Source organism: Dromiciops gliroides, chromosome 4, assembly GCF_019393635.1.
Source record: "Dromiciops gliroides isolate mDroGli1 chromosome 4, mDroGli1.pri, whole genome shotgun sequence".
Classification (NCBI taxonomy): Eukaryota; Metazoa; Chordata; class Mammalia; order Microbiotheria; family Microbiotheriidae; genus Dromiciops; species Dromiciops gliroides.
This window is the reverse complement of record NC_057864.1, coordinates 207,456,019-207,470,049: the sequence shown is the minus strand read 5'-3', so window position 1 is coordinate 207,470,049 and position 14,031 is coordinate 207,456,019. Positions and strand designations below refer to the sequence as shown.

The following is a 14,031-nucleotide window of genomic DNA, read 5'->3' as shown; positions in this document are numbered from 1 at the left end:
GTTCAAGGGCAAAGAAGACCATTTTCAGTAATGAGGAAGCAAAGGCATTGAGTAACAGTATCATTTCTGGTCCCAAGGATCAAGAACTCTAAGGGACAGTATCAACTGACATCCCAAGGGATTGGGGCCCTTTCTAGATAAGAACCAAAGCAGAGACCAGGAAAGCAGTGACTGCATCTCTCCCCAGGTCACATCACCTTGGAACTACCAAAAACTTCCAAAGTCCCAGAACTAACTCTGAAAACAAGAGTGTCTGACCTTTGCAACAGTCCTCTCTGCCCCACCCCCACCTTTGCTGGGAACAGAGACTAACTTTAACATAACAAAGTCAAGAAACAGGCTAGATAAAATGAGCAAACAAACAAAAAGAACCTGACCACTAAAAAGTTACTATAGTAACAAGAAAGCTCAAGACATAAATTTTGAAGATTAGGATGTCAAGAGCTATAAGCAAAGTCTTAAAGAAAAAAAAATGAGTTGGACACAAGCCTAGTAAGAATTCCTGGCAGAGCTAAAAACTGATTTTCAAATTAAGTAAGAGTGGTAAAGGAAAAACTGGGTAAAGAAATAAGAGCAAGAGAAGAAAATTATGAAAAGACAACTAAGCTTCGTAAAGTATAAAAAAAAAATCTAAAGAAAATAACACCTTAAAAAATAGGATTGGCTTGATGGTAAAAGAGGCACAAAAATTCACTCAAGAAAGGAACTCCTTAAGAAGTAGAACTGGCTTGATGGTTTAAAAAAAAAGTTTAAAAAAAAGTACAAAAGCTCACCGAACAAAACAATTCCTTAACAATTAGAATTGGGCAAATGGAAGCTAATGACTTCATAAGACATCAAGAAACAATAAAACAAAGGCAAAAGAATAAGGAATAGAAGAAAATGTGAAATATCTCATCAGAAAAATAAGTGATCTGGAAAACAGACTGAAGAAAGATAATTTTAGAATTATTGAACTTATATGGTATATGAACCTAATGAAATACTAGTGTTGTAAGAAATGATAAGCAGGTAGATTTCAGAAAAACCTGGAAAGACTTACATGAATCAATGCTGAGTGAAGTGGGCAGAACCAGAAAAAAATCATACACAGTAACAGCAACACTGTTCAATAATCAACTGACAGACTTAGCTCTTCTCAGCAATACAAAGATACAAGACACTTCCAAATGACTCATGATGCAAAATGAAATCCACATCCATAGAAAGATCTACGGAGTCTAAATGCAGATAGAAGCATACTGTTTTCATTTTTTGTTCTTTCTTTCTCATCGTTTTTCCCTTTTGTGCTGATTCTTCTTTCACAACTTGACGTATGGGGAAATATATTTAACATGATTGTACATGTATGTATAACCCTATATCAGACTGCTGTCTTGAGGAAAGGATAAAAATTTTAAACTCAAAAATCTTATAAAAATGAATGTTGACATTCTGGAGAACAATCTGGAACTATGTCTAGAGGGCTATAGAACTGTGCATACTCTTTGATCCAGAAATACCACTTCTAGGTTTATATCCCAAAGATATCTCCAAAAAGAGAAAAAGACTTATTAGTACAAAAATATTTATAGCAGCTCTTTTTGTGATGGCTAAGAATTAGAAATCAAAGGAATGCCCATCAATTGAGGAAAGGCTAAACAACCTGTGCTTTATGATGGTAATGGACTATTATTGTGCTATAAGATATGACAAGCAGGATGATTTCAGAAAGGCCTGGAAAGACTTGTATGAACTGATGTATAGTGAAGTGAGCAGAACCAAAAGAACATTGTGTGCAGAGACAGCAATATTTTTTGATGAAGAACTACGAACAACTTAACTACTCTCAATAATACAATGATCTAAGATAATCCCAATGGACTATTGATGAAACATACTATCCACCTTCAAAGAAAGAACTGATATCAATGGAACACACACTAAAGCATGCTATTTTTCACTTTCTATCATTTTTTTCTTTCATTTAAGTTTTCTTATACAAAATTACTAATATGGTAATGTTTATATAATTGTACATGTACAATCCATATCTGATTGCTTACCGCCTCAAGGAGGGGAAGGGGAGAGAGGAAAGGAGGGATAAAAATTGGAACTCAAAACTATAAATAAAAATGTTTATTACTCTAAGAAAATGAATGTTGAAAGCTACTTTTACATGTAATTGGAAAACATAAAATACTATTAAGTGGGGGAAAAAAGAATTATTGGACTACCTGAAAGTCATGCTCGAAGAAAGAGCCTAGACATTATATTTCCTTTTTGTTGTTGTTTCAAATTCCTCACTATTTTTTTACATGTAAAAACAATTTTTAACATTCGTTACTTTTTTTTAAGTTTTGAGTTCCAAATCCTTCCCTTCCCTCAGACAGTGAGCAATTTCATATAAGTATATTTCAAGTAATTATAAAGGAAAACTGCCCTAAAATAGAGAGCAATGTAGAAATTGAATGAATCTACTGACCACCAGGACCTGAAAGAGATCCCAAAATGTAACCTCCCAGGAATATTACAGATACATTCTAGAGAACAAAGTCAAATAGCTCATGCAGCCAGAAAGAAACTATTCAAATATCATGGAACCACAGTCAAGATTACATAAGAATTAGCAGCTATCATGTTAAAGGAGAAGAGGGCTTAGAATATGATATTCTGGAAGGCAAGAAACTATGGTTATAACCAAGAATAATCTACCAAGCAAAACCAAATATAATCCTTCAGGGGAAAAATGGACATTTGATGAAAAAGAGGACTTTTAAGAATTCCTAATGAAAAGACCAGAGAAAATAGAAAATGTGAGTTTCAAAGACAAGTCTCAAGAGAAGCATAAAAAGGTTAACATGAAAGAAATCATAAGTTAAACTGTTTACATTCCTATATTGGAAAATGGTACATGTAACTTCTAAGAACTTTATCATTATCAGAACAGTTAGAAGGGCATATGTGTGAATTTATTATGTTGAGGTGATCTTAAAAATATGCACGGGTGAGAAAGAAGGATGCATTAAAAAGGCAGAGGAAGAATGGGGGAAAACATCATATTTATAAGAGATAGAGGAATATAAGAAATAGCTTTTACAGTGGATATGAAAATGGGGAGAGGAAGGCAGAAGAAAATGCCTGAACCTCATTTTTATCTAAATTGCTTCAAAGAGGGAACATAAACACACACACACACAAAATCATCTGTGTATGGGAAACTATCTTAACCAATGGAAAAGTAGGAGGGGGGAAATAAAAGAGAGGGTAGATAAAGGAAAGCAGTGGTCAGAAGGAAAACATACTTTAGAAGAGTGACAGGATAAAAAGAAATAGAGAAAAAGAAAAAGAAAAAAATAGGATGGAGAGAGACCCAGAGTTAGTTATTATAACTGTGAATGGGATGAATTGGCCCATAAAATACAAGCAGATATCAGAATGAATTAGAAACCAGAATCCAATAAGATATTATTGGAGGGGGCAGCTAGGTGGCACAGTGGATAAAGTACCAACCCTGGATTCAGGAGTACCTGAGTTCAAATCCGGCCTCAGACACTTGGCACTTACTAGCTGTGTGACTCTGGGCAAGTCACTTAACCCTCACTGCCCCGCAAAAAGTTAAAAAAAAAACTTTAAAAATAAAATAAAAGATATTATTGGAAACAAGAAACATACTTGAAATGTAGAAAGTTAAGATAATAGGCTGGAGCAGAATCTATTAATGCCTCAACTTAAGTTAAAAAAGGCAGGGGTAACAATCATGATCTCAAACACAGCAAAAGCAAAAAAAAGACCTAATTAAAAGAGATAAGCAGGGAAACTACATCTCGCTGAAAGGCACCATAGACAATGAAGTAATATTAATATTAAACATATATACACCATATGGTATAGCATCCAAATTATTTATTTTTTGTGGGGCAATGAGAGTTAAGTGACTTGCCCAAGGTCACATAGCTAGTAAGTGTCAAGTGTCTGAGACTGCATTTGAAGTCAGGTCCTCTTGAATCCAGAGCTGGTAGTTTAAACACTGCACCCCCTGGCTGCCCCCTGGCATTCAAATTCTTAAAAGGAAAAGTTAAATGAGTTACAAGAGGAAATAGAAAATAAAACTGTACATGTGGGGGACTCAATTTTCTCTTCTCAGAGCTAGATACACATAATCATAAAATAAACAAGAAAAAAGTTAAGGAGTTGAATCAAATTTTGACTTCTGGAGAAAACAGAAATGGAACAGAAAGATGTATACCTTTTCTTCAGCTATACATGGTACCTTTACAAAAACTGACCATGTATTAGGGCATAAAAACCTCATAAACAGATGCAGAAAAGCAGAAATACTAAATGCATCCTTGGTCAGACTATAATGCAATAAAAATTATATTCAATAAAGAGTGGTGGAAGCAAAGATTAAAAATTAATCAGAAACTAAAAATAATCTAATCCTAAAGAATGAGTAGGTTAAAGAACAAATCATAATAACAATAATTTCATTAAAGAGAATGATAACAATGAGACAACATACCAAAATTTGTGAGATGCAGACAAAACAGCACTTAGGGGAAATTTTATATCTCTAAATGCATACTTCAATAAAAAAGAGAAAGAACAGATCAATGAATAGATCATGCAACTAAAAAAACATACTAGAAAAAGAACAAATTTTAAATCCCAAACACCAAACAGCCAGGTGAGAAATGAAGAGATATTATGAGCTGAGGTTTTGGAGTTTATAGCTCCAATCAGAAGGATGGAGGGTAGTGATAAGGTAGAATACCAAGGTAGAAGGGATCTTGCAAAATTATGAAGTTTTTCCTGATAATAAGCTACCTGGGACATGGTACAAAAGTCAGAGAAGTCTGAAAGTAGTGTAGCCAGGTGAGAAATGAGATGTTCTGAGCTTAAGGTCCCTCTTTAAATGGAAGTCAGCAAACCTGGATTCTCCCAGGTTCAGTCTTTTTTGCTGATAGTACCCATGAATTTCAGAGTCAAAGTGGGGTTTCAGGATTTTTCAATCCTGAAAAATCACAGGAAAGATAAATAAAATTTAAAGTAAAAAATCCATTGAGCTAATAAATAAAACTAGAAGCTGGTTTTATGAAAAAAAATCAATAAAATTGATTGCTTAATTTGATTTTTAAAAGAAAAAATGAAGAGGGTGAATTTAGCACCAATGAAGACGAAATTAAAGCAATTATTAGGAATTAATTTTCTAATTATATACCAATAAATCTGATGATTTTAGTGAAATGGATGAGTATTTTAAAACATAAATTGCCCAGATTAAAAGAAGAGGAAACAGGATACTTAAATAACCTTATCTTAGAAAAATAAATTGAATAAGCTATAAACGAACTCTTTAAGAAAAAAATCACCAGGACCAGAAAGATTCACAAATTAATTCTACCAAACATTTAAGGAACAATTAATTCCAACTATAACTATCTGAAAACATTGGTAAAGAAGGAATCCTGCCAAATTCCTTTTATGATGTAAATATGGTTTTGATACCTAGACCAGGCAGAGCGAAAACAGAGAATGAAAACTATATTCCAATTTCTCTAAGGAATATCACTGCAAAAATTTTAAATAAAATACCAACAAGGAGATTACAGCAATATATCAGAAAGATCATATGCTATGACCAGGTGGGATTTATACCAGGAATACTGGACTGGTTCAATACAGGAAGACTATCAGCATAATCGACCACAACAATAATAAAAACAACAAAAACCAATATATCAATAGAAGCAAAAAAAGTCTTTGACAAAACACAACACCCATTCTTATTAAAAACACTAGAAAGCATAAGAATCAATGGAGTCTTTCTTAAAATCATAAGTAGTATCCATCTAAATGTGAGAGGAAACGTGATCTGCAATGGGGATAAACTAGAAATCTTCCCAGTAAAATCAAGGGTGAAGCAAGGAATGTCTATCATCATGATTATTATTAAATATTGTATTAAAAATGCCAGCTACAGGGGCAGGTAGGTGGTGCAGTGGATAGAGCACCAGCCCTGGATTCAGGAGGACCTGAGCTCAAATTCGGCCTCAGACCCTTGACACTTACTAGATGTGTGACCCTGGGCAAGTCACTTAACCCCAACTGCCTCACCAAAAAAAAAAAAAAGTAAAAAAAAAATTTGAGGAATAAAAATGGGCAACAAAGAAACAAAGCTCTTTGCAGATGATATTATTCTATATTTGGAAAATTCTAAAGAAGTGCATAGTCATGAAAACAACTGATATAATGACAACATTTTAAGACTAACAACTTTGAAAGACTTACAAAATCTGATCAATGTAGTGATTACCACAATTACAATAAGACCAATGATGACACATGTTACTCACCTCCTAAAAAAAGGTGATGAACTCAAGATGAAGAATGAGATATTTTTTGGATATGGCTTATGCAGGAATTTGTTTTGCTTAAATATGCATATTTGCTACATGGATTTTGTTTTTATTTTGGGGGTTTTCCCCCACCAATTTGGATGGGGAGAAGGGAAAGTAGATTTTTATTAATTTAAAAATAAAGTCATCATTGCAAAAAATATTTTACAGTTTCTTCAATTTTCCCAAGGGCTTTCCTGAATCCTTTGATATTAAAAATAATCTTTTTTTGGACTACTTACTGACAATTAGGTAGAAACTGACAATTAGGGAAGAGACTGACCAACAGAAAATGAACAGCAAAGACATTAACATCATGTCTAGGAACGGATGCTAGTGTTAAGGAAGCAAGAGATGTGTGAATGGAGCCTAATTTTTTAAATGGTCATATAACTATTTGTAAATATATATTTTTAATTATTTTCATTTTTTGATACATTTTGCTTCCTGTAGTCTTGTAGAAAGGCAACATGACACAGTGAGAAAAGATGGCCACAGAGGCAAAAACCTAGAGTTCAAAGCCAGCCTCCTACATCTACTAGTTGTCTTACCTTGGGCAAATCACTTAACTGCTCAGCTTCCAGAAAAGTCTGTAAGTTGTCTAACAGTTATTGATTTGCAAGAGTAGAAGGCTTTTTCCTCACTAGAAATTCTATACATCAATGAAATAACAAAACAAAAAATGGTAAAAACAGAATGCAACTTTGTAATTATGGGGACTTTGACACTGACTATTCAGATAACAAGATCCCCTGGATTCTACAATCAACTTCTATTGAGAAGTACTTCTAAGACCAGAAGTTATAGGTAGAGAGGCTGGAAAACCTGGGTTCAAGTGGTCCCTGATGTCTAGTGCTAATTTTTTTTTTCTGATGCCTAGAGTTGAGAAATATGGGCAAGTCACTTAAATGGATCAGTGCTCCAAGGAACCCTCTAAGATTTATGGACCACTTTCTGTTAGATATTGATGGAGGGGGTTTCCACACCTAGAGTTTCCCACACTGATGAAATCATAGGTTGAGACCCCTGCAAAAAAAGGGGACATCTTATTATCAGAGTAACACTAATCCTTTGATTCTACAATCAACTTCTATTGAGAATTACTTCTAAGACCAGAAGTTATAGAATGCCACCAGAGTAGGATTTCACTACACACAAGAGGTGAAAGATAGATTATTTTGTTGAAACATGATGATATAATATTGAAAATTCACTGGTAACTGTAGACTAAGATTTTCAAATAGTACCTCCAGTACTAAATAACTTTTTCCCTGTTTTCTTCTACTTTAACATCCATTCTGTGATTTCTAATGTAACTAATCACTAATGTGATTTCTTAGTAATGAAGTCCACAATATTTGCTTAGAATGTGTAGTCAACTTACTTGAAAGAATGGTGTGTTCCAGATCTGGATATTTTCTGTCACATTTAAGTTATAAAGAATAGAGTTGCTAATAAGATTCATTAATACTGGTAGAGAATAAATCATAGTACTATTGAAAACAGTTACAAACATGTAGTCCTACAACAAAAAAGAAAAATAATTATTAGAGTACAATGGGTTTTATATTTTACTGTTACTGATATTAGAGAATAAATCATAGTACTACTGAAAACAGTTGTAAACATGTAGTTTTACAATAAAAGAGAAAAAGAATTACTACAATGCTTTTATTTTGTCTTTTACTGTTACGGATACACTGCTCTGTAACTGTTATTATATTCCACACCTCTTTCTTTTGACTTTCCAAATATATCTTAAGATAGTTTGTTATCTCCTGGCCTTAGCACGTATAATTTCCTGATTGACACTACAAATAGCGTAGCTCTGAAGAGAGAGCCTTGAGCCATCAACTTAAAAGCTTGTTTAAGATATATATATATATATATATATATATATATATATATATTTACATATATTTAGTAAATGTCGAATTGAAATTGAAAGACAGCTGAAGCTCTTTACTGTGTTTAGTCTATTAGTTATACATTAAGAAGAGCTATACATAGATTAATATTTCTATGTTCTAAAGAGTAAAATTCAGTTTTTAAGAACCACATTCAATTGGCTAGTGACTAGTTTTAATGTAACTCTGGTCTCTTGTTATTCCATGGAAATATACCTCAGATAAGCTGAGCTTTATCAACAAAATTAACATACAGATACATATATATACACATACATACATTTCTCTATTTTATGTGTGTACACACACACACACACACACACACTCTCTTTATCTACATATATTTCTCTTACCTTTCCTGAATGCATTACATTTAAAGCTGCACTATGAGGAGCAGCAGATACATAGTCACTGACATTTAACAAATTCACCAAGATGTTCTGACTTGCGAAGAAACTTAGGAGATCATCAATATCAGTGTCTGGCAAAAAGGAATAAGAAAATACCAATGCATTAATTACTTCAAGAGAAAAAATAACAATCAAAAGTGACTCTTTTTCCTTGAACAGAAAATTTCAAGCATTTTGTCTTTTCATTATTCTACACACCCCCCTATGGTTTCAATGATCAATTCTATCTACACAGAAGACTCAGATCTATTATGTTCCCCCCTCAAATTCCCTCTGTACTTCATTCCCCTAATTCCAAATATCTATTGATCATCTCTGCCTGGTTGTTCAATTGTCACCTCAAAACTTGTCATCACCTTTTCCATGTTCAAAACTTAACTCATCTATTCCTATCTTGCTATTTCTCTCAATAATATTCCCAGTCATGCAGGTTCTTGACTTTGTTGTCACTTCTGTCTCTTCCTCCCCTTAAACCCATAATTCCCTAAACCATATATATTCTATAATTCCCTAAATAGTAATTCTTTGTAAACTTATATTCAATCACTTACCAATTCTGTTGTTTTGGATTATAAATTTAGAACTACAAGGGATCTTAGAAGTCATCTAGTAGAACCTTTCCTCCCCCATTTTATTGATGAGAAAACTGAAGCCCAGAAACGGTAAGTGCCATGCCCAAAATCACAGAGCAGGTAAGTAGCACAGATTAGATTTGAAACCAGGCCCTTGTTTCACAATATTGCTTCTTTCCTACTCATGCTATCAACATACTGGTTCAGACCTTCCTAGCCTAAACTATTCTGCCTTTGGCCTCCATTACTGTCTCTCACACACTTTAGGAAATAATTGATCTAGTTGCTATTCCTGATAACATTCCATCTCCTGTCCCTTTACCTTTGCATGAGCTGTCCCTCATGCCTCTAGGCTCTCCCTTCTCATCTCTACCTCTTAAAATCTCTAGTTCCATTCAAGGTTGATCAAGTTCAACTTAATAACATAAGGCTTATCATGTTTCCCCTGAGTACTAGTGCTTATTGCTCCAAATTATCTTATGTATATATTTATGTATATGTATACATGTATATATTTACGTATATGTATACATATACATATATATACATACACACACACACATATATATACACATACACACATTTTCAATTGCATACATGTTGCCTCCCCTGACAGAATGCAAGGCCTTTCAAGGCAGAGACAGTTTTCTTTTTGCCTTTATATCACCAACACTTCATACAGTACCTGGCACATAATAAGTACTTAGTAAATGCGTGCTGAATTTAACCAACAATGTCTTTAATAGGACAATTCCACTTTGGGAATGAAAAACACATAAACTGAGAAGTGAAAAATTCTTACATATAATAAACCACATAGTCCACTCTCTGTTATCTATGGCATATTAATTTGGCTGTCAAAATTTTGGGTATACCATTATCTACTCTGCTCAATTTTGTACTTTATAACTATAAGTGGAATTTCTTTTCATTCCGATCCAAGCAGGAACTGATCATTAAGATGTTTTAAAACAAAGAAAAAATATTCTTTTTAATAGATATGAATAAATAAGTTTACTGTTTTTAGTTCTACTTTATGAAGGTTATACACATGACTGAGAGGTATTTATTACTTCGCATTCCTCATACATGTATTGGGAAAGAGGAAGCCCAGACACAAGAAGCAAATGTTAGGCAATCAGACCAGTACAGTATTTTCATAATTTTTAAATGTAGAATAGTAATAACTTTGTTCTATGAAAGCCCCCAAACCATAATTGTGCCAAATCAAAACTTTAATAAGAAAATTAATAAACAAATGAATAGATGGATAAGTACATTTTTCTAAGAGTTCAAAAAGGCCCCTCTATTACCTGAGCAACAACTGGAATAGTTAAAAATAACCCCAAATCAGAAAACCCAAAGATTACACCCAACAAAATGTATTTCATTTGTTTGCTCAAAATAAGAAAAGAAGTACCTTCATTATGTGGGGGCAGGCATGTTAAAATCCAAAGAATGAAATAAATGATTTAGGGTATTCCCCACCAGAAAAAAAAATTCTGAAAAACTAAAAAATGTTGCTATTTTCTACCTTCCCCTTCATTTCTCTAGCCATTCAGGTTAAAAATAAACAAATTAAATAAATAAATGAGGAAATAGGTAAAAGAAACAAGAAAGTTTTAGAGGGAAAAAATGTAGGAAAAATAAGAGTATCAAAGGGAAACATTAAAATTATCAGCAGAGTCAACTAGTCAGCACAGACTTTGATAATGGAGAAGAAACAAAAAAAGATTTTATGATACTGTAGCAGTCTTTCAGGTCATTACTGTGGCACAGAAGCACACAAATAATGTTGTAGTAGAAAGCAACAGTACACACACCAATATATGTATTATAACGCAATACAATAGTTAGAAGCATCAACATTGGCCCCAAGTCAGAGAACATTAAACTGTGTTCATCATGATCTATTCTAAAAAATAAAGTTCATAAAAACTTCCACAAAGATTTAATTTTAAAGATTTTGTTCCTAAAGACTAAAATATCAATTAATTTGAAAATTTGGCTTTGTAGATAAATTAAAAAATTCAAGGATTTCTGGACTATGAAAGCAAATTTATTATAAATATAGAAAATATACTGGAATATATATAAGAATATATATGAGTTTTTACATATGATAGACTGTCATCTATATTTATATTATTCTTCTTTAATAAAAAGATTATTTAATTTCATTTTAAATTATTTAGATCTTACGTTTAGTTCAAAATTTCACTTCAGAATATTTCACATATCTACCTGAAACCCAAATCTTACCAGTTGAGTTTTGAAGAAGAAGACCTGTTTTGTATTTGTGAGCTTTCTCTCCAGGTTTCAAAAAATATAAGTCTGGAGTAAGTTTGATGGGAGCAACAGTATTCTTAAAGTAATGATGAACCAAAAACATGAAAACTTGAACAGCAAGAAAAATTAAAAGCAGGAGCAACCTTTAAAAAAAAAAAAGGCTTGTTAATTTAAAAGACTTGAAAGTCGTGGCATTTTTTTCTGAGTTACTAGCACATGTTTTAAACAAATCTTTATTCACATGATAGGTAAGAAGTTTCAGAAAGAGAAAAGACTGAGGCACTGGCAGAAAGACATAAAAAAGCGCAGTATTCAGTTCTGTGGGAAAATTACTTAATTTTTACAACTTCAGCTCCAAGTACAAAAACTGAATATCTAATGTTAAAATTAAGTAACAGTAAAAAAGGAGCTTTTGGAGTTAAGTTAACTCTAATATCATGTAAAACTAAATTGTTTTTACATACATACACACATATACTTTGGATTGGACAATCTGTCACTCTTGATTTGAGAAATCCCAGACTGAAAAGTAACATCACCATGATAATTACGAATTTCTTCATAACGTGAAAGGAAATGGAGGAGAGTCCTGGGTTTTCCCTCTATTATTTTAACATTAGCTTGTATTTCAGTATAAATTAAGCAAGTCATGTTTACTGCCCATTGTTTGAATTTGAGTTTTTCCTTGGCACTTAGTTCTTTTGCAAGCGATTTCAATGTCCTATGCTTGTCTTCAACAGATTACCACTCATCCTTGTTATGAACAAACCCATATCTCAAAATTGTGTACTTTGGTACCCTGTACTTAGTAACGATTTGGAATTCAACCTAACTGATCCTGCTCTCACATTTATTTCATATATTAAAAGCTACTAATATATAAAATATGAGGAAACACTCAAAAATACATAATCTAAACATCTATAAATATTAAATTTCTACTATTAACTTTTTAAAAGAGAAACCATAGAAGATAAATACAATTTGCATGAAATTTCTTTAAAAAATTTATTTTATGAAGGCAATGTTTATAAATATGGCACGTTTGGTTGATGAATACGAGTTCACATTTATACAGTGGTTTAGAAAGTGTTTTCTTCATGGGAATTCTGTGAATTAGCAGTATCTTACAACTGAGGCTCAAAAGGTGAAGTGATTAACCGCTGCCCCCCCCCCCCCGTTGAATAGCTATTAAGTATCAGAGCTATAAAATGAATCCACCTCTCCTGACTTCAAGTCCAGTCTTTTTCTATTATCCCACACTGTTTTCTAACTAAAAAAATACAGCTCTAGAAGTTCTGAGATCTACAGTGGAGAAATGGCTCTAACCATGTATGCTTGATGAAATCTCTTAACTTCTCTGGACTTTTATTACTCATATATCAAATAGGAATAATGATAACTTCTTTATTTAACATACAGGATTGTTTTGAAAATCAAATGAAATAAAAAGTATGAAAACACTTTGAAAAAGGTGAAGGAGGGGCAGCTAGGTAGCGCAGTGGATAGAGCACTGGCCCTGGATTCAGGATTACCTGAGTTCAAATCCAGCCTCAGACACTTAACACTTACTAGCTGTGTGACCCTGGGCAAGTCACTTAACCCCAATTGCCTCACTAAAAAAAACAAACAAACAAAAAAAACAAAAACGAAAAAGGTGAAGGAGCTATACAAATATAAGTTATCATGAAGAAAAAGATCACAGAATATTTGAAGCACAGAATTTTGAGCTGAAGGTACCTTAGAATATGATCCCTTCATTTTACAGATGAAAGAAACATAAAGATTACTAGTAGTCTATTAACTGAAGTAACTGTAAACATAGCAGTATTTCTGTTCATCTCTGGTAATGTGTACCACTAGCTATTCTAGGCTTTCGAAACTACTTGCATCATTTTCTCTACATTTTAAAGACGTAAAGATAAGCTCAGTGCATACCTCTTTTAAAAGAGAAAAATAAATTCAGGCAGAAGGAATGATATACTTACACAGATCTCAATGATTTACTTTCACGCTTCAAAGTAAGGAAATGAAGCTTTGTTATCATACACACTTGTTGCTTCCAAAGGGCCATAGTGCTCACTGTGGATGTTTTGGTTTCAGAGAGTATAAGCAAGCTTTGCTCCATTTCATCAAAAGATTTTGAATCTGTTTCTTCCTCTGATTGCTGCTGGCTAAATATACTATAATCTATATACCAAAAAGAAAAACAATTCAAAATTTATTAATATTAAAAGGTATCCTTCTCCCAAGGAAAGTTGCTGAAATATATGCCTTAAGGTGCACAGAGAAAAATAAATTTACTTTCAATATCTATTTCTCTTCAGGTGGCCCAAATCTAAGAATGTTAATGTTAGATCTTTCAAATATTGATGAACATGAAATTATGCAAGGTCTAAAGAATGTATTTCTAAAATGATTATGAAATTATCTTTTAACCATCTATGATTAAATTGAGCAACAAAGTGGAGGG

At 32.9% G+C, this 14,031-nt stretch overlaps 1 protein-coding gene across 2 annotated transcripts in view; it reads right to left on the bottom strand.

The window, feature by feature from the left end:
* The window catches only part of ABCA5 (ATP binding cassette subfamily A member 5), a 136,497-nt gene that overhangs the window by 41,186 nt on the left and 81,280 nt on the right, over positions 1 to 14,031 (bottom strand). For both annotated transcript variants that reach the window (XM_044002517.1, XM_044002518.1), the window contains exons 19-22: positions 13,547 to 13,748; positions 11,532 to 11,701; positions 8,641 to 8,768; positions 7,765 to 7,902 (exon numbers count right to left, since the gene is read on the bottom strand). In XM_044002517.1, coding sequence (XP_043858452.1) covers positions 7,765 to 7,902; positions 8,641 to 8,768; positions 11,532 to 11,701; positions 13,547 to 13,748 — 638 coding nt within the window. The remainder of the gene's footprint in view (positions 1 to 7,764; positions 7,903 to 8,640; positions 8,769 to 11,531; positions 11,702 to 13,546; positions 13,749 to 14,031) is intronic.